The sequence below is a fragment of the Panicum virgatum genome, chromosome 5N (assembly GCF_016808335.1).
Source record: "Panicum virgatum strain AP13 chromosome 5N, P.virgatum_v5, whole genome shotgun sequence".
In the NCBI taxonomy this organism is placed as follows: domain Eukaryota; kingdom Viridiplantae; phylum Streptophyta; class Magnoliopsida; order Poales; family Poaceae; genus Panicum; species Panicum virgatum.
In genome coordinates this window covers 36223876-36245486 of record NC_053149.1, presented here as the reverse complement: position 1 = coordinate 36245486, position 21611 = coordinate 36223876, and the positions used below count along the sequence as shown (strand labels likewise).

General features: G+C 46.1%; 1 protein-coding gene across 2 annotated transcripts; it reads left to right on the top strand.

The window, feature by feature from the left end:
* The first annotated feature begins 603 nt into the window (after positions 1–603).
* Positions 604–11401, top strand: LOC120674359 (calcium permeable stress-gated cation channel 1-like). 2 transcript variants are annotated; one of them, XM_039955536.1, is made up of 12 exons: positions 604–878; positions 2723–3079; positions 3556–3702; positions 4269–4404; positions 4854–4955; positions 5410–5529; positions 5627–5707; positions 6486–6826; positions 7700–7945; positions 9001–9325; positions 9560–9793; positions 10946–11401. In XM_039955536.1, the coding sequence occupies exons 2-12, from the start codon at positions 2766–2768 to the stop codon at positions 11204–11206; spliced, it is 2307 nt and encodes a 768-aa protein (XP_039811470.1). In that variant the 5' UTR covers positions 604–878; positions 2723–2765; the 3' UTR covers positions 11207–11401. The 2 variants fall into 2 exon arrangements, with proteins under 2 accessions (XP_039811470.1, XP_039811469.1); XM_039955535.1 differs by having other exon boundaries at positions 638–985.
* Positions 11402–21611: the final 10210 nt, after the last annotated feature.

Genomic DNA, 21611 nt, shown 5'->3' with positions numbered 1-21611 from the left:
GTTTTACGATGCCAACATGAGGCGGCAAGAGTTAATTGCCCTTAATCAAACGCAAACGCATTCTATTTTTTCCTATCCACAATTGAGTACTCCGACCCAGCAGCATCCGTCGGTAATACTTTCTTCACAATTCAATTTAATTTTTAATAATTTTAGTTTAAAATTATAGCAGATCAGAATAAATTATTTAGAGTCTGACCTTTAGATTACCAAGATAAAAATTAAAAATTAAGATCTTTACCGCCCTAGAGCCTACCTCTCATATACTCGTAAGACCGTCCACAGTGGAGGGAGCAAATGAAGGAGCAAATATATTATTTGACACTATAGATGTACTGTTTGGCACTGTAGACACAGAGAGGGCGTGGGAAACGAGGAGGGAGCAAATTTGCTTTTGCTCCCTCCGCTGTGGTCAGCCTAAACGCACTCATGTGGGCCCCACCGCGCCTTCAATCAATCATGGACGCTTCCGTTTCACGCCTGCCGTTTCATCCCAGGCGTTGGCGCGGCCGCGCTGGGGCGCGGAGGAAACTCGTAACTGCCGGTGCCAGCACAGCAGCCTGCAGTAACGTCTTCCTTCCCGTCGTCGTCGGCCCCAGCGACCACGAGCAACGGCTGTCGGCAGGGACCGTGCCTCCGAGAGAGAGAGAGGGAGAGAGGGGAGATAAAATCCCGTGCCGCGCGTCCCTCTCCAACCGTCCCCATCTCCGCTCTCGCAGTGCCAGTGGCCGAGCAGCAGGCGGCGCAGAGCGTTCGCCCCCCACCCATTGCAGCCTGCCCTTGCAGGAAGGAGTATCGGGAAGAGAGAGCGAGCGCCGGCCGGGGAGCAGGGAGACAAGGGAGGGGCTGATTGAGGCGGCCGCCGGCATTCGGGGGAGGTATGACGGCCCGCCGCGCCGGCGGTTAAGGCCCAGCGAGGGCGAGCCGGCGCTTCTTCCTCCTGCTTCTCTTCCTAGAGACTCCTCTTCTCTTGTTCGTGGCCGAGGTATGGTGCCGTCTTCTGCGTGCTGTTCCGCCCTCACGGGTTCCTCGCCCCTCTGACTCGTGGCCTGCTCCGCTGTCTCTCGCTGCTGCTCCGGGTCGGCGGCCAGATCTGGCTTGCATATTGCTGCTTCGTTGCTACCTTGTCTTGTCTGTTCCTAACATTTTGGTTGCTCTGCCGATTTCTCTTCGTCGTCTCTTCCCGCTGCCGTTTGGGGGACGAGAATCTGCCCCCCAGTCCAATCGCGCTCGAGTTGCCGCCGGCTAGAATGGAGGAGTCACACAAAGGCCCTTTGTTTTTCACCAAAAATTTCGTAACCTTCGGGGCCGGTGTTTCTTGTGCAAGCACCGTCGCAATTTCGCAACACGCCGAATTTTGTTCCACTTCAGTTGTCCGCTAGAGAATTTGCTAGTGCATACAGTTCTGTACCAGTACTACTTTTAGAGGAAAATCGCATCTTTTTTTTAGAAAACTAGTACATGTGTCAATTTGTGAGAAAAGTAACAGGACAAATGAATTTGGTTTCCATCGCAATTTTATTTTCGTTGCGCCTTTTCCCCTTCAACCGACAACACTTAATTAAATTCCACAACTTGGCCTGCCTAATGCCACTTTAAAGATTTGCCGGGTATAACCTTTCTTAACGGCGGTGCCGCCGCTTCAACATTTCCTGGATGGCTTAACGCTTGAGACGGACGTTTCCGGGCGGATGGAATTTATGCAAAGTTTTATGAGCTTTTGAGCTGTCACGGCCTCACGCCTTAAATTCCGCACTTGAAACCCGGGCGGTTTATTATTACTATTATAATTGCGTTGCAGTAGTATGCGTTGGCAAATAATCCAATTAGCAGTCTACTGTAATCCAACTGATTCCAGTATTAACTTAGTTAGCAATTTTGGAACATGGATGCCTGCTTATAGTCGACCAATTTCTTCTGGTATGGATAATATAAATATTTGAGTCTTCAACCCACTATATGTAGCCATCTAGTGCAGTCGCTGCTCAGCTAGTATCTTTCGGGTTTGATGTTGACACTTCACAGCACGAAGTATGTTACTTATCCATTCAATATCTCATCGAAAGGAACAGGAGTCTGGGTTGGATTACACTAGCTACTGATCACAATCTTGGCTTCATTCCTTTAGCTTTTTGGCACAAAACAAACTTTTTATGTCAGATAGAAGCGCCATCTGTATCCTAGAGTTAAAACATAGTTTATCGTGTGAAACTTAGAATTCTGTTTCACAGTTGTTCAACCATGGATTAATGTTTATGGGTTGGCTATGCCTATCTTTTGCTTTTGTTTACCGTTTTTTTTTACTCATTTCTGTGCTGATGAATCAAAACTGGCACATATGTCATATATCTAGGAATGACTAATTACATATACACTGCGGATAAGTTGCATAGTATTATAAATGGATACGTATCTTTTTGTTTGTGATTTATGCCAATATTCTTGGCACTCAAAGAGTTCAAAATCACTTATCAACAGTTCCATTCAACTCGTAGGAACTTACAGATGGTTCTCCAATCTCAAATGCCTACCTACAAACTAGATTTGTGTTTTATTGCGTGTTTCGGGGCGATTTTGTGCTTCGTTTTTGCAATTTACGCTAAGTTGTCCCAGTTTGTCCTTTGATAGGTCATGTTCTTTATTTGGTTTTGTTTAGATGTGTGTTCTCGTGACATCATACTGTCAAGTGGTAAATGATTGTGTTCTTCCTTACATCTTGCAGATAAATTCGATAGGAATTCTCCCAAGCTATTTAAAGGACAACTATGGCTAATATTAAAGATATAGGCCTCTCTGCAGCTATCAATATATTGGGGGCCATAGCATTCCTTCTAGCATTTGCTTTCCTACGACTGCAGCCAATCAATGATAGGGTTTACTTCCCAAAATGGTACCTCAAAGGTGCAAGAGAGAGCCCAAGTCATGGGGGTACATTTGTTCGGAAATTTGTCAATTTGGACATGCGGTCGTACTTGAAGTTCTTAAGTTGGATGCCCGCTGCTCTCAAAATGCCTGAGGATGAGTTGATTAGCCATGCAGGGCTTGATTCAGCTGTCTATCTGCGGATTTACTTAGTTGGGTATGTGATTTGTATTCCATATTCTTCGGTCATGTTAATTGCTTTTGTTCCTCATATCAGTATCTCTCTCACCAATTGCACCAGAGAAAGGAGGGTTCGCAAATGGGTAATCGACATCATAGTGTCACTAATTATTATATTACTTTGCAATATTCAAAACACATTTGGTGAGCTAGGCAAAAGAAATGAACTGGTCCTACCAACTTTGTTGCTAGCTACATTGGCTAATTCAGTGCTAGGTCTTTGCTCTGCTTGGTTATGTTGGCTACTCTTTATTAGACTACTATTTTCCAATTGGGTATCTAGCCTCCAGGATTTCTTGAGAAAAGAAAAGGGAATTCATTCACTTCAATACATTTCTACTGAATCAAAACATTTGCAGTTCCCACTTGCTTTATGTTTCTATTGTTCACTGATTGATGCCCACCTCCATTTGTCCTCAGCTTTACTTATTTACTTTGTTTCAACCGTTGCAGGCTTAAAATATTTGCTCCGATCTCAATTCTAGCATTTAGTGTTCTTGTCCCTGTTAATTGGACCAATGATACGCTGGAATTCTCGAAGGTACAACACAGCAACATTGATAAACTTTCGATATCAAATATACCTGTTGGATCAAAAAGGTTAGCACTTGGTGATTTCTTATTTGTTTTGAAATGTATTTACAGCTCTATATAAAGCTTATGTTATAACACCACGATTCTTTGGGGAAGTGTTGGCTACCAAGGCTAGTTATTCATGCATGCCTTACACATGATTTCATAGTTAAAACAACTATTGTTTTTTAACATAGTCTACGGGGTTGCCTAAGGTAGAAGGTGCTACATGTAATAGAGAGATGGCCATTGCCTGGTATCTTTTTCCACTATAGTCAGGGATGGTGTGAAACTGAAGTCCTCAAGATATATGGATGGAACTGTATAACATGAACTATTACCGAGCCTCTGACAGAAACTGATTTGGGAGAGGAAGATCTGGTAGATTGCAAGTGAGGAAAGTTAAGGAACTAAATTTGTAATATGGACTAAATAAGATAATTTTGCACGAAAAAATAATTCAAGTTCAAGCATTAGATTTAGGGAAATGGGTTCAGATGCTAAAAGTACTTTCAAGTTCATTCAAATTAGAGATTATATTTTTGAGTTTAGATTGACTGCTCGGGAATCCTAACTTATTTCTCATTGTGAAGGTTTATAGCCCATTTGACAATGGCATATGTTTTCACATTTTGGACCTGCTATGTACTGTTACGCGAGTATGAAATCATTGCACAAATGAGACTGCGTTTTCTTGCATCAGAGAAACGCAGACCAGACCAGTTCACGGTATGACTCTGTGAACCCGTTGAGTTCCTTTCTATTTAATTCAATTGAATAGATGACATCCAGTTCATGGTGTGTTTGAGTCTTTTACACCAATCAGTATGGTATTTATCAACCACAGAGAGAGTGGGGTGAAATTATAAGTTAGTATACGGGCTAGTAAGATATACAGCATATTGTTTGTATTACAGTAGTGACGGGTTGTATATCAGTTGTGAGCAGGTTAGCAGAGGAAAAAGATATTTCATGATTTTCCCACATGACCACACAATACTAGCATCGAGCACCTAATGCTAACCAGATGCGTAACTGAATTAAACTTGATATTCCTTACTTTGCTAACCAGATTTTGAAATGAGAACTTATTTCCTCCTGTTTTAAAAAAAATCAAGTGGATTTTGTTGTTTTGATAGTTACTTGTCAAATGTAATTAACCAATGTAAGTGTTTTAGGTCCTTGTGCGTAATATACCACCTGATCCAGATGAATCAATTGGTGAGCTTGTTGAACATTTCTTTCTTGTGAATCATCCTGATCACTATCTGACGCACCAGGTAATAATTACATATGTCATGAATATCCATGGTAGGATCCTTATTTTGTTCCTCTAATTTATCTATGTTGGTTGTCCGGCTTACCATCTTCCTGACTGGTATAGTATGGTTTGGTGATTCCATGTTTATACAAATGCATGTTTCATATATTTATGTGGACCCATGTTATCTTCACTTAAATTTGGTTCCAGTTCAAATGGAATTTTATTCGATTCCTTGTAAAGTACATTTTTTTTCTCGAACGTGCAGGAGAGCTGCACACCAATATATTAAGAAGAAATGATTCCTTGTAAAGTACAGATTAACTGGTATTTTGATTTTGTTCTTATTATTCTGTAAAAAGTAACAGGCCATGCTATCACTGATGCACTTTGTAGGTTGTTTACTATGTAATTAAGCTTGCAAAATTGGTTAAAGAGAAGACTATGATATATTCACTGATGCACTTTTGTAGGTTGTTTACAATGCAAATAAGCTTGCAAAATTGGTTAAAGAGAAGATGAAGATGCAGAATTGGCTTGACTACTATCAGCTGAAGTTTGAAAGAAATGCATCTAAGAGGCCTACTACTAAGGTTATTCCACAAAAATATACCATAGCGTATAGTTTCTTTATCTTCCAATCAGAATAGTAACCTTTTTTATTATTTTATTCTAATTCTTCTGCTACAGACTGGCTTTCTTGGTTGTTTTGGTGCCAAGGTGGATGCTATTGAGTACTACAAAACAGAAATTGAGAGGATAGAAAATGAAGTGAGTCACAGTATCTGCTGATTGCTCATCATTTAATGAATTAATATTCATCTTGAGTTATAATTGTGTCAATGAAAAATAGATGTAAACTATTTGGTTTGATAGATCACAGTAACCAAAGTTTTGAATAGAATGTATTGATGGTGTGTATGGAAGAAATCCATTTTTCACCATCCAACTATCATTGAAGTCTGATTTCGATCCTTCAACTCCAAAACCAGGTACCTTTGGCACTGTCAAAACAGTTTGCTTTTGCACCCTTAGCCAGTTTCATAGGTGGTTTTGCCTGGTTTTTAGCCACGTCAACTTGCATGGTATCGACATGGTTGATCAAAATGCCACCTTTTCAATAAAAACACCCAAGTCTCACTTCTTCCCGTTGAGCAATGGGAGAGATGGGGTAGAAGAAAAGGATGAAATGATGTTGACGTGGTGGTGATAGATGGCATGGCAGATGACGTGGCACAAAACTGGGCAAAGCTGCCTTAGAAATCTTCGAAGGGTGATAAACAAATGATTTCGACAAGTCATAGTGCCAAAGAAATCAGGTTTTGGAGTTCTAGGGCCAAAATCAGACTCCAGCAATAGTTAGTGGGTCAAAATGGACTTCTTCTTAATTTCCAGACATACACACATTAAGAAAGGTCTAGTTGGCTATGTATCTTTTTCTTAAGTGTAGTCTTGGGTATGTAGTGACACAAAATATGCACTGTCACTCTGTCAGTAATATATTTATCACAAACTGTCAGATTTACCACCTCATGTAAATGATATTTAGGAAGCAGAAGAGCGTGAAAAGATTATAAAAGATCCCAAATCAGTTGTCCCAGCAGCATTTGTTTCCTTCCGATCACGTTGGGGCGCAGCAGTTTGTGCTCAGACACAACAAACCAGTAATCCAACTGTTTGGTTGACGGAATGGGCTCCAGAACCTCGTGATGTGTACTGGGATAATTTGTGTATTCCATTTGTCTCCCTTACAGTTCGAAGGTTGATAATGGCAGTGGCATTCTTCTTTCTGAACTTCTTTTATGTGATCCCAATAGCATTTGTTCAGTCTCTTGCAAATCTTGAAGGGATTGAGAAGGCAGCTCCATTTCTGAAGCCTCTGATTGAAATGTACGTCTATGTTTTCATGCCATTTGTCTCCAGAAATGTTTTTATTTTCAGTTCTACTTAGTAGTATACTGTAAGTTTTAAACTTCCCTTGTTGGATGTATATGAATGTGCAGTACACTCATAGCTCTATGTTTACTGTCTAAAAAAGAGTGATCTTTTGTTAAAAATGAAAAAGCAGCCCTATGATCATTAATCGGACCAGAGAAATTGATCATAACTCTGATATGGATGAGAACATATATGTTCTGCACTGGTTTGAGAATAAGATATATTGCAAAAATGATGTAACAAACTCTATCAATGATTCAATGTACAATGTCAAATTTACATTTTGAAGGACTGTATAGAGCTGTTTTTTGTTATCAAAAGCATTTGAGAAGCTGTATGGGGGAGAAAAAGACATAGATCTGCTGCTGTAGCTATGCTGAGGTGTACAGTTCTGGTGTCGCTTTGTTGTGATGTTTTATATTTGTGTGCAGCATACTTGTCTCAATGTGTTTGTACTAATCTTCCATTCTATGTGTTTGCATGCGTACTTTTACTATTCCTAATTTGTGTATGCAACTTAAGTGTTAAACATTCAGTTTAAAGATTCATAGTTTCTGAACTTTTCTATTTATGCCACTTTGCTCCAACCATGAGCTAGGGTGAAACAAAAAATGGCACGACAAACCCAGCCTAATTTAGGTGTGCCATTTAGACTCCTGCATACATTCTGTCATCTAATTGATTTAACTGGAACAAAACAATTTACTGGCATAGTTAATTTTCAGTACCAAATTTGCATACCCATTCCTTTATTTCTTGTACATTGTTCTGTGGGCATGTTCCTGATCTCTGACACCTTTTACTTCAACTGTTTTTTTTTGTCAGACCTACTATTAAATCATTCATCCAAGGTTTCCTTCCTGGAATTGCTCTGAAGATATTCCTTATACTGCTCCCAAGCATATTAATGTTCATGTCTAAGGTTGAAGGATTGACATCGATATCTTCACTGGAAAGAAGATCTGCATCCAAATATTATATCTTCATATTCTTCAATGTGTTTCTTGCAAGCATTATTGCAGGATCTGCTTTAGAGCAGCTAAAAAGCTTTCTTCATCAATCTGCAAATGAGTATGTCTTTCTCATATTTGTCTATCCTTTTGTGCTGCACCATTGATAATTGTCATTCTTGTATGTACTGAACATTATACTTAGACCACGCCCTCTAGCCACTCCAACCCTAAAACCCAGGTGTTAGAGTGGGGGAGAGGGGGGGCTTTATCATTGGACCAACATTCCCCCTACGGCGAGCGAGCCGCGCCTGTGGCTGCTGGCTGCTGGCTGCTGGTCTCAGCGAACCCCGCAGGGGAAATCGCGCAGCGGAAGAAATGCGTGGCCGGTGAGTTTCGAACCCGGGACCTGGCTCTGGTACCAACTTAGACCACCCCCTCTAGCCACTCCGACCCTAAAACCCAGGTGTTAGAGTGGGGGAGAGGGGGGCTTTATCATTGGACCAACAATTATAAATGTAATAACGTGCTCCCTCCTTTTCTTTTTGTAAGGCATGGTTTGACTTGACCCGGTGTTGTCTTCAATGTCACATTTTGACGACTAAATGACTAATATATTATACATTATTGTTTATAACCATGAAATTCGACATCATATGAAACTATTTTCAAATTGAATACAACAATACCAAATTTGTATATAATCTACAAATCCTTAGACTAAATGTTGATCAAAGATTAAAGAGTTTGAATCTTGGGTTGTGTGAGCTCTACAAAAAAGAAAAGGAGGGAGCTTGGCTTGATGAAACGATTGTACTTAAGCATTGAAATGACCTGTACTATAAATGTTGCTCTGTGCTTCCGAATGTAGGGTTTATTATATTTGCCATGATATACTTTCAATGTTCATTGTAAGGACTTAATTTGGATGGAGAGAATATTATCCCTTAAATAATTCATTTGTTTACTTTCTAAATAAGGCATAATACTCCTTTTTACTCCGTTATGAAATTATTTTATTGGCATGCTATTTTTTAGTGTATTTTCCCTTCTTTGTTATCTGGTAATAGTTTGAAGATCTTGCTATTAAAAGGTTATATTTGAACCCCTTTTCATTCCATCATTTCTCCTTTTAAACTATTTTTATTCCTAGTATCTAATTTGCCTCTTTTGCAGAATACCGAGGACAGTTGGTGTAGCAATTCCAATGAAGGCAACCTTTTTTATAACATATGTCATGGTCGATGGTTGGGCTGGGGTAGCTGGTGAAATATTAAGATTGAAGCCACTGGTAATCTTCCACTTGAAAAACTTTTTCTTGGTCAAGACTGAGAAAGACAGAGAAGAGGCAATGGACCCTGGCAGTATTGGTTTTGACTCAAATGAACCTCAAATTCAGCTCTATTTCTTACTTGGTCTTGTCTATGCTGCGGTGACACCATTTTTGCTCCCTTTCATATTGATATTCTTCGCGTTTGCATACATTGTATACCGCCACCAGGTAATCAAGCATATCTTAGATGCTTGGTATTTTTAACGTGATTTTTTTTATCATTGCATCTGGTCATCTTGTGTCCCATGGGGCTGTGCTACATTAGCAAGAGAATTATTTAGATATGTTCTTATTCATCACATTGGCATGTTGCGTGTAATTTTTATGGATTGAGTTACTAGTTTATCACATGTTCTATCATGGTCAGTAACTATCCTCATACAAACGTTTATACTGTTTCAGATAATAAATGTGTACAATCAAGAATATGAGAGTGCAGCAGCATTTTGGCCAAGTGTTCATGGACGTATAATCACAGCATTGATCATATCACAGTTCCTCCTCCTTGGATTACTTAGCACAAAAGGTGCTGGCCAGTCAACCCCGGTGCTCCTTGTTCTTCCGGTTGTAACCTTTTATTTCCACAAGTATTGCAAGAATCGCTATGAACCTACTTTTGTGAAATGCCCGTTACAGGTAATGTTTCTTTTCCAATTTTTGGAGTTAATATATGAATAATATTAGAATGGATCTTCAAATAAACATGAATGATGTTGCTTAAAAAATCATTAACTTATGTGCTAACATTTTTCCCATTTAGATTAGCATTGTTAGTTTGGCAAGATTGATTGACAAATGAAGGTTTCAATTACTGCCTCTGATTCCAAGTGTGTAGGTCATTTAGGACACTGACATGGTCTCTGATGTGACACTTTGGAGTTTTTGTGAAAGTATACAATATAAATAGTGAAAATTATATATTACGGAAGTCCTTTCTGTGATGAATCTAGTAACATTACCAAGTATTGATTGATGTGCCAAGTCAATAAAGTTTGACTGGATAGAATCCTAAAACGACCTATATTTTGAACTGAGAGAGTAAAGGTTTATAGCTAATGCCACTTGGAGTTTATTGTTTGATTTGCACTAGAAGCTTGTAATAAGTGATGAACTTGATTGGAAAAAAGCGTGGTTCCAGGACCATCTAATTATTAGGAGTTGTTTTTGGTTGGAGAGATTGGATTCAACTCATGTTGACTATGACTTGCACTACTTTATTCTAATCATAAATGCTTATATGTTTTGTACTACCTCCGTTCCAGAATATAACTATTTTTAAGTTTTCTCCGAGTCAAATCTTTTAAACTTTGACCGTATATGGTAAAAAACTATAAAATTGATAACATAAAGGTGATATCAGTTTATTCATAATGAAACCAACTATCACAACATAACATTTTCTATTTAAAAAACTAATTATTTTTGAAGATATTATTGGTCAAAGATGAAAATGTTTGACTATGACCAAGCCTAAAAGTTATTATATTTTAGGATGGAGGTAGTAGTACATTTGTTGTCACATTAAATTGTTTCTGAACTACCATTAGTGTTTTTGAAGGCTTAAGGCTTGTTGTAAGAGTTCAATATTGTTATATTAAATGCTTCAAATTGATTCCATTACACCAACTGTTTATGCAACCTGTATATATGTGTAATAAACATATGAACTAAATATGATTCGATTTAAAACGGTATAAATTCAACATGTTTACAACAGTCACACTATGGAACATAACAAGTAGCAAACTAGTAATACATTTCCATTTCCATTTCCATTTCCTTCTCCAGGAGGCAATGAAGAAGGATACCCTAGAACGTGCAAGAGATCCAGGATTTGATCTCAAAGGATATCTGATGACTGCCTACATCCACCCAGTATTCAAAGGTGACGACGACGACGAGAAGTTCTCAATTGTGGATGAACCAGAGGCAGAGCAAGTCCTGGTGGCAACCAAGCGGCAATCCAGGCGGAACACCCCTGTCCCCAGTAAATACAATGACTCGGATTCACCTTCTCTGCCTGAAATTGTAAATGATCAGCGGCTGTAAAAAGTTCTGCAGTTTTCCAATGGATATTAGTGAAGGGCACAATAATGCTTTTGGGCACCTCTAGTTATACAAATAAGGAGTACTTGTCAATATACATTTTTGCACGCATGGTTCTTTTGCCTGGTGTGTTCTGAAGGAATAAGTCTTTGTACTTTGGTCTTTGTGGGGTTGTATAAGGCATCTTTTCTTGCTGCAGCACGTTGTGCCTTTTGACTAGATTTTTCAGTTTGCTAACACAACTGCAGTTAGTAGGATAGCAGCAGTTAGCATCTACTTTCTAGGACAGCAGGAGCACCTTGGACTAGGCAGCTAGCTTGTGCCCTGGCTGGTTGTATATATGTGTGGCCATCCTTCCCGTCGGATGGCATGACATTGCGTGTGAGTGTGAATGAAAAACCCTAGAAAATTGCCCCAACACTGAGTGTCATCCTCTCAGCTCAATGAGAGTGAAAAATGAGCTTCTAACAACTGGTATTAGGGCCGTACTTTCCTGTAGACTAGATATCACTTGTTCTTCTCCCAAGCAGCAGTAGCAGCTGCTGCAGCACCACCAGCTAGCGCAGCAGCCCCCATTCCTCCTTCCTCACCCGAGCAGACAAGCAGCAACTCGTCTGAGGCTGCGTCTTCTCCACGCAGCAGCTCCTTCGAGGCGCGCCATGTCCGATGCACTGTCTCGGCGCTTGGTCACCTCGAGCGCACGGTGTCAGCGAGACGCCGAGCTTGCCGCGGCAGAGGAGCGCAGGCGAGCCACGGCACAAGCCGTTGCAGCAGCGGCGAGGGCGGCCAGGCTGGCGGCAGCGGAGTTGGCGGCGGCCAAGGCGGAGGTGGAAGCAGAGGAGGCGAAGGATGCAGCGCGTGCGGCGGAGGTCGAGGTTGAGACCTTGCGCGGCAGCCTCAGCAGCTCCATCGCCGGCGACACCACCGCCGACGGGGACCTTGAGGGGCTGGAGAGGGAGAGGGCGCGGGAGCGGACCGCGCGTGTAACACCCCAGGTGTTTAATTAGTCAAACCAGGGTCGTTAACACCAAATCATGTACCCCTAACCTAGAAGCGTCGCGTTAAATAAATGTGTGTATGTGTGTGTACTTGTGCTTTGGGTGGGATATATCTGATCTAGGTTAGTAGTGTAATTTTTTTCATACTCACCATAAAATGCAAAATAAAATGCATCAATATCTTTTATAGGTGATGTTAGATTTTTGGGTATGAAAAATTAAATCCCAAGTGAAGGTCACATGAAATGTTGAATAAATTCAAGTTTTACCAAACGTAATTTGAAAATGATTTTTGATTCATAGCTCAAACAAGTTGGTGCCTGAAACGAAAAATATAGAATTTGAAATGCCCTACAACTTTCGTATTCAAGGTTTTCCATGTTTCAAAAGGAATTTTTGAGAAAGATTCAAAATTGAATTCAATCAAATTTTTCTCTCTCTCTTTCTCTCTACTCTCTCTGCTCTCTCCTCCCCTCCCCTGTTCTGCCGGCCGACCAGGGCCGCCGGCCTCACGCCGCGCGCCGCTCGCCCGGCCAGGCCACCTCCCCGGCACCGGGTTCGCCCCGAACCGAACCCACCCAACCTGCTCGGCCTCGCCACGCGGCGCCACCCCGTGCGCGCAAGCCGAGGACCGCCGCCGAAGCGCCACGGCGACGCCGTGACGGCCCGGCCAACCGTGCCTCGTCTCGCCTCGTGTCCGTGACCGTCTAGACCTCTCCAGCAAGCCTAGAGCCGTCCTTGACCTTCTCATCGTCGCGCCCGAGCTTGAGAGCCAAGCCCCGCACGCCCCTCTGCCCGAAAACGGCCGCCGCCGCCGCCCTCAGTGCCGCCGTCCCCTAGCTCGCCGTGGAGCTCACCCCTCCACCCTTTCCCGCGCCAAACGGACCCAGTAGCAAGCTCCCTTGACCCCTGCTGGTGCTCCCCGACCTGCTCGCCGCCGCCCCGGGCCACCGGACCGCCGCCGCCGCCGCTAACCGCCGCCGCCGCCGCTCCTGCTCCGCGGAGCCGCCGCTCCGGCCATCCCTAGCCCCAACCGAGCACACCCCTAGGTTCCTCTCGACGCCGTGAAGCTTTTCCCCTACCTCTCCCCCGCCCCCGGTGAGCCCCCACGCCGGAATCCCGCCGCCCGCCGCCTCCTCTGTTTCCCAAACCGGCCAAGGGCCTCTCCGCGAGAAGAAATAGTCTTCCAGGGGCCTCTGCGCAAAAAGTTCTTTCTTTTTCTTTTTGTTTTCCAAACCAGCAAACTTGTAAATTCGATATAAATTCATAGAAAAATCATAAAAATGTAAATCCAAATGTTTTGGAATCCTTGCAACAAGATCTAAAACTTTCATTACATGCAAATGTTTATTTTCTGTTTGTATTTTAATCTAGGAAAAAGATTAGATTTCCTAGGCTATAATTGTTCTAGGAGTTCTACTTAGAATATATAGGTGATTTTTGGTTGGTAGCTAATTCATGCTATGATTAGTGTTCTGTAAAAATTTGAGCATCAGTTGACCTTTGTAACTAGATGAAACCCTAATCTTGGCTAGATCTAGTAAAATATTTTGCTTTTTATTTCTGGATGTTCTGACTTAGATATATGTATGAAACTTTTTCTGTGTTTTTACAATACTAAATGAGCACCACTGTCCAAGTTTCAATATTTTTAGATTTGTGTAGCTATTTCTTTGTTTTAATGCTTGTTTAGTAGACTTTAATTATGATAAATAGTCTATATTGATAATAAATCATGAAAATATTTCTGAGTGTTCTTTTAGCATAGTATAGCTTGTCCATGGAGTTTAAGCCCCAGTTCATGATTAGAACAGGATCTAAAAATTCATCTTGTTAAGCTGATGTATGTTTTGTTTATTTTCTCCTATTTATTTCTGTGCGTAATAAATCCTGAAAAATTCACAGTAGCTAATTAATCCCTTTTTAGACCTACTGTTAAAGTTTGAGAATGTTTTATACTCTGGTCTAATCTGTATAATTCAATATTGTTCTAGGAGTTGTCTGTTTACATGATTTGTCTGGTTAATTGGCTACAAGATTTAGGATGAGTTTTGCAGGATAGCTAGTACTGTTTACCTTCTGTTTGAAGTAACTTTTGTTGAGTTTATTACTGTATGTGTGTTGAATTACTACTCTATAAACGATTGCCCAGTAAAATATGAATGAAAGTGTTTCACTTAACTTCGGGTTTTGTTTGCATTACACCATTGTTGTGAAATAATTCATACCATCACAGCAACTCACCTATGTGCATCTCATATAGATACTACTACTCTCGCTGACGGAACTTACGAGCTGGTGCCCGAGTCCGAGAGTGAGCAGCGCGAAGCTCAAGTTAATCTAACTGAAGCTGCGCAAGACCCGAACCCGAGTTCGGAAGAGCCCAGATCCAGTTACGCCCAGGAAGGCAAGCCCCGGAGCATGTCCTACTATTTTAAATTTATGCAACTTATTATTGTTCCTATCTATTTGTGCATTTAAGTTTACAGGAGTTGACTGGAACCTTAATTGCATAATCCTAGGTACCGATGTTTGAACACTAGTATGTGTAGGTCGCTAGTTGGCTAAGCTAATGTTTCGGTAGAAGTCGAGTGATTTCCTGTCACTCGTGAGAAATATAGGAGTTGGATGTTTACTACCTGCTACAACTATAAGGCCTACGGGCGGGACTGTGGTACTTGGGATGTCCCGTCTGTTTAGGGAAATGTGATAAGGCCGCAGTGTGTGGTAGTGGTAGTTAAGCGTTTGAACGTACTAAACACATGCCGAGAATATGGTAATCGGTAAGCTTAAGTACCTGATTGGCCCGGCAAGTGGACTTCTCCCTCACCTTCTTTGAACGTCGTTTCTCATGCGCGCACATGCGGGTGCAGAGTCGTCGTACTCTGTAGTCGAGGACGGTGACCCTGATCCACAACCCGGAAAGAAAGGGGAAATGTTGCACGTGTGACTCTGGGAGTAACCACGTGACGTGTGTTTAGGTCTGCCTTGCAAGGTTAACAAAATTCGATTCGAATCGTCCGCCTCTCACGGATAATGGGACTGCTTAACTCTTCTGCTACATAGAGTAAGAAGTGGAACTTGATGACGATGATGAATATGTTTGATTGATGAAAGATAATTTTTGTTCACCATGTATGTTGTTGGATAGATACTCACTTAGAATGGGTAATTGAATTAGAACCTGAAAGCTAAAACCTGCAATTAAGGACCCACTCTTTATCGCTTTTCGGCAAAACAAACCCCTCAAGCCAAAAGCCTTGCATGTCTAGATAAAGGGCTAAGTATACCCTCAGTCGGGTAAGCCTTGCTGAGTATTAGAATACTCAGCCTTGCTTGTGGCTATATTTTGTTTCAGGTGAAACCTTTGAGGATATGATTGCCAGTTTGACCTGGCCTTGCACTCTTCCGCCTGGTTGGTCCCTGGAGTGGGATACGTTCCCGGCCAATGATGACAAGAACGAGTGATGTCTTGTATCGGGCTTTCTCGAGACATCCGTATCGTCGTTAGTTCTCGTGTTTACTTTCCGCTAAAATAAAGGACTCTGATGAACTTCTGTTACTTTGGTTTGAAAAGTACTTTGTAAAATTGGAACATGGTTTGTAATTCGGTTTTTATGTCAAACTCTGTGGTGTAATATATTGTGAGGTGTTGTAATCTCTGGACTCGCCTTCGTGTGAGTTATGCTGCTTTGTTCGATCCAGGTTTAAGTGGTTTTATCGGGATTTTACCCGACAGCACTGCCGGATTACTCCGTTTTAAGTGTGTGTTAACCCCGATTGTCGTTTTGATGATGGTTAGCGCACTTAAGCCGGTTTATGTCGGGCGGGGCTGCCACAGCGCGGCCCACACCAACGGCGCCCTAGAGGGCGGCGCGCCCGACGGCGGCCCGATGGCCCGCGCGCCCGACGGCGGCGGCGTGCAGGGCGGCCGCGCCCCTGGCTGGGGCACGAGCGGCGGCGCCCCCGGCTACCATGGCCTCCAGGCGGCGGTCCGGGATGTTGGTCCCGGTGGCGGGTGGCTGACCCTCACCAAGTCCAACTACATCGAGTGCGCTACGGTGATGAGGGTGAGGCTCCAGGTGTGGCACATGTGGGATGCCGTCTAGTACGACGACGTCGACTACGACGAAGATTGACGGGCGCTGGATGCGCTCATCGCCGCAGTTCCTCCCGAGATGCAGTTCTCGCTTTCCCAGAAGGAGACTGACAAGGAGGCTTGGGACGCCATCGTTGCGGCTCGCATCGGCAGCGACCGCGCCCGCAAGTCCACATTGCAGGCACTTCGCAAGGACTCGGAGAACCTGGCTTGCCAGGTGAAGACGTCGATGACTTTGCTCTCTGTCTTAACACTCTGTTGCAGAAAATGGTGACGTTCGGCGATGACACCTACGACGAGGAGAGAGCTATCGAGAAGCTCTTCCGCTGCGTCCCCGAGAGGTATAGGCAGACCCCTCGCTCGATCAAGTCTCTGCTGGACCTATCCACCATGACGATCGAGGAGGCGATAGGTCGCCTCAAGGTCGTCGACAGCAACGAGCCACAGCCTCCCTCGGGAGGTATCTCCATCGGCGGGAAGCTCCACCTCATTCAGGAGCAATGGGAGGCTGCGCGGTGACGGGAAGAAGGGGGAGCCCTCTTCCTCGACTGGTGGCCGCAAGCGCGGCAAGCCGCGCAAGGGGCGCGGAGGTGCCCAGGCCGGAGCACGAGGGCACGCCGAGGGCGGCACCCGTGGAGGTGCTCAGGGCGGCGCCGCTGATAGGCCCAAGGCGGCACGAGACGACGCTTGCCACAGCTATGGAAGGCCCGGCCACTGGGCCAAGGACTGCCCGTAGCGGAGGCGTGGGGGCGGCCAAGCCCACGTCGCGGAGGCCTAGACGGATGACGAGGCGGCTCTGTTCCTACTCCACGGGGTCATGGAGCTGCACCCGGCAGCACCGACCGCCACTACCCTACACCACCTCGACAAGCCGCGTGCCCGAGTCCTTCTCGGCAACGGCTCCGATGACAACAGGATCGATAGCTGGTACCTCGACTCTGGCGCCACGCACCACATGGCCGGGCGGCGGGAGTTCTCCGACCTGGACACCGACGTAGGTGGCTCCGTCAGGTTTGGGGACTCATCCGCCGTGGAGATCAAGGGCGCGGGCTCCGTGATCTTCACCGCCAAGTCCGGAGAGCATCGGATGCTCACCGGAGTCTACTACATCTCGGCGCTGCGGAACTCCATCATCAGCCTTTGGCAGCTTGATGAGAGCGGCTCACGCGTGGTGATCGACAGCGGGATCCTCCGCATCTGGGACCATCGCCGCCAGCTTCTCGCCAGGGTGGTTCGAGGGAAGAACCGCCTCTACATCCTCCACGTATGGGTGGTCCAGCCTCTTTGTCTTGCAGCTCGCAGGGAAGACGAGGCATGGCAGTGGCACGAGCACTTTGGGCACCTCCATTTTGAGGCCCTAAAGCGGCTCGGCACCAAGGAGATGGTGCGAGGCCTCCCATGCCTCGACCACGTGGAGCAGCTCTGCGATGTCTGCGTGCTGACGAAGCAGAGGCGGCACCCCTTCCCCCAGCAGGCGAGCTTCCGAGCTAGGGAGCAGCTCGAGCTCGTACACGGGGACTTGTGTAGCCTGGTGACACCGGTCACACCAGGAGGACGGCGCTACTTCCTGCTGCTCGTCGACGATCTCTCCCGCTACATGTGGGTGATGATCCTCGGCAGCAAGGGAGAGGCTGCGGATACCATCAGGCGTGCTCAGGCTGCTGCGGAGGCAGAGAGTGGCCACAAGTTGCGCATGCTACGCACCGACAACGGCGGCGAGTTCACGGCGGTTGAGTTCGCGGCGTATTGCGCGGATGAGGGCATCTAGCGCCACTACTCTGCGCCATACAGCCCGCAACAGAACGGCGTCGTCGAGCGGCGCAACCAGACAGTTGTGGAGATGGCTCGGGCTCTCCTCAAGCAGAGGGGGATGCTGGCTGTCTTCTGGGGAGAGGCGGTGGTGACGGCCGTCTACATCCTCAATTGCTCGCCCACCAAGGCACTCGACGGCATGATGCCATATGAGGCTTGGCATGGGCGTAAGCCGTCGGTCTCCCACCTGCGGGTCTTTGGCTGCCTCGTGTTTGCCAAGGAGCTTGGCCACATCGACAAGCTCGATGACAGGAGCACCCCGGGAGTGTTCATCGGCTACGCGGAGGGCTCGAAGGTCTACCGCATTCTCGACCCGGAGACACAGCGTGTGCGCACGGCGTGCAACATTGTGTTCGACGAAGGGCGAGGATGGACGTGGGACAAGGCAGTGGACGACGGCTCGACTCCGACGTACGACGACTTCACCGTTGAGTACGTCCACTTCGAGGGAGCTGGGGGATTAGGCTGCTCTTCTTCGCTGAGCGTGCCTACCCTGGTCCCCGAGCCTCCACCGACTCCGGCGCCCGCTACACCGGCGGCACCACACTCTCCAGCCACGACTCCGGCTGCGCCGAGTTCCTCGGCTGCACCACCACAGCCGGCGACGCCACGCACTCCAGCACCGACAGCCACTCCTCCGGGCACATCTACTCCAGCACCTGCTCATAATGAGCACAGCCTGGTGGAGTTCGCTACTCCGCTCTCTCAAGACGAGGAGCACATCGACGTGTACCATGACGGCGAGCCGTTGCGGTACCGCACGATGGAGGACCTTCTCAGCGATTAGCCGATGCTGGGTCTGGTGCCTCACGACTTGGAGGCGCAGTTGCACCTCGCGTGTGATGATGGCGAGCCTCGGTCTTTCGCAGAGGCCGAAGGACACGTGGCATGGCGTGCCGCGATGCAGTCGGAGATGGATGCGGTTGTGAAGAACCGCACCTGGGAGCTTGCCGATCTCCCTCGAGGTCACCGCGCGATCACCTTTAAGTGGGTGTTCAAGCTGAAGAGGGATGAAGACGGTGCCATCGTCAAGCACAAGGCTCGCCTGGTGGCACAAGGTTTCATGCAGCAGGAGGGGGTCGACTTCGACGATGCCTTTGCTCCCGTGGCACGGATGGAGTCCATGCGACTTCTCCTTGCGCTGGCTGCCCAGGAGGGCTGGCGCGTCCATCACATGGACGTCAAGTCGGCGTTTCTCAACGGTGACTTGAAGGAGGAGGTCTACGTGCACCAGCCGTCGGGGTTTGCTATCCCTGGCAAGGAGGGTAAGGTGCTACGTCTATGCAAGGCCCTCTATGGCTTGCGGCAGGCCTCGAGGGCGTGGAACGCCAAGCTGGACTCCATGCTCAAGGGGATGGGCTTCGAGCAAAGCCCGCACGAGGCGGCCATGTACCGGTGGGGCAATGGCTGCAATGCCCTGCTGGTGGGTGTCTACGTTGACGACTTGGTGATCACCGGCACCAAGGATGCGGAGGTGGCGGCGTTCAAGGAAGAGATGAAGGCCACCTTCCAGATGAGCGACCTGGGGCCTCTCTCCTTCTACCTGGGGATCGAGGTGCACCAGGATGACACCGGGATCACGCTTCGACAAACCGCCTACGCCAAGCGCGTCGTTGAGCTAGCCGAGCTCACCGACTGCAACCCAGCTCTCACTCCAATGGAGAAGAGGCTGAAGCTGAGCCGTGACAGCACGACAGAGGAGGTGGACGCTACTCAGTACCGGCGCCTTGTGGGGAGCCTTTGCTACCTTGCCCACACACGGCCGGACTTGGCGTTCTCCGTCGGCTATGTTAGTCGGTTCATGCAATGACCGACGACGGAGCACCAGTAAGCTGTGAAGAGGATCATCAGCTATGTTGCGGGGACTCTCGACCACGGTCTCCACTAACCGAGGTGCCTTGGGGCGGCACACTTCGTCGGGTACAGCGACAGCAACCACGCCGGCGACATCGACACCTACAAGAGCACGAGCGGGATCCTCTTCTTCCTCGGCGAGTGTCTCGTTAGCTTTCAGTCGGTCAAGCAGCAGGTGGTGGCCCTGTCCAGCTGCAAGGCCGAGTACATAGCGGCCTCCACTGCTTCGACTCAGGTGCTTTGGCTCACTCGACTGCTTGGTGATCTCCTCGGCAGAGGCACTGGAGCGGTGGAGCTTATGGTGGACAGCAAGTCGGCTCCGGCCCTGGCAAAGAACCCCGTTTTCCATGAACGGAACAAGCACATCCGGGTGAGGTACCACTTCATCCGAGGCTGCTTGGAGGAAGGAAGCATCTAGGCGAGCTACATCAACACCAAGGACCAGCTTGCGGATCTCCTCACCAAGCCCCTTGGGAGGATCAAGTTCCTTGAGCTCTGCTCCAGGACCAGGATGGTCCAGTCTTCCCACAAGACGAAGCACAAGACTTAGGGGGAGAATGAAGGAATAAGTCTTTGTACTTTGGTCTTTGTGAGGCTGCACAAGGCATCTTTCCTTGCTGCAGCACGTTGTGCCTTTTGACTAGATTTTTCAGTTTGCTAGGACAGTTGCAGTTAGTAGAACAGTAGTAGTTAGCATCTACTTTCTAGGACAGCAGGAGTATCTTAGACTAGGCAGCTAGCTTGTGCCCTGGTTGGTAGTATATATGTGTGGCCACTCCTCCTGTTGGATGGCATGGCATTGTGTGTGAGTGTGAATGAAAAACCCTAGAAAATTGCCCCAACACTGATTGTCATCCTCTCAACTCAATGAGAGTGAAAATTGAGCTTCTAACATGTTCTACCTGTTCCCGTGAATTCTTCACTCGTGACGTTATTGCTGGGGTAATTGGATGCAACTGAAATTCCAATACTCTGTTGTTTCTGAGGACGGTTCAGTTTAGTTTGCTCCATGGATGTTGCTGTGCTTTTGCACCATATTTTGTTCTTGTTCAGCTCAATTTGCTCCATGGATATTGCTGCGTGCCTGTGTTCTTGCTCTATATTTTGCTGCTGGTTATTAGTTTCGTTATTGGATTATTAAAAGGAGAGGGTGTAATTTAAAGTTTATTGGAGCTAGGTTCGTTCACAGCAGCCGATCGGTTTGAGTTTAGTTACATTTTATTATTTCTATGATTCTTCATGTAGTTTTCTGTGCGTTTGACCATCTAGTGAACTTGCTCCAAACAGGAAACAAATGGTATATGTGTTGCCCAAAGTTTGTTCGCAAAAACTCGTTCCCGGCTCCCCGATAAATAGCATATATGTGTTCGCAACAACATTGTTCCTTTTTGGTTCCTAGCACGCCGCCCTCTCGGGCTCTCCTGAATCCTGATGCCACTTCGGAAGAAATGGAGACGAATGATTGGTGGATTTGGTGGAGTATGCGGCGGCCGTCTAATGCTGGGTTGTTACTGTGTCTCTGCTTTAAGCGCCTTCATCTTGCTTTCCCAGTAGTGGTTTCAGAATTCAGAGCCTCTGGGAAGGATTGAAAGACTAGTGGCGTGATACATACGCAGGCGGCAGGTGGCGATCAGAAACGAGCCGC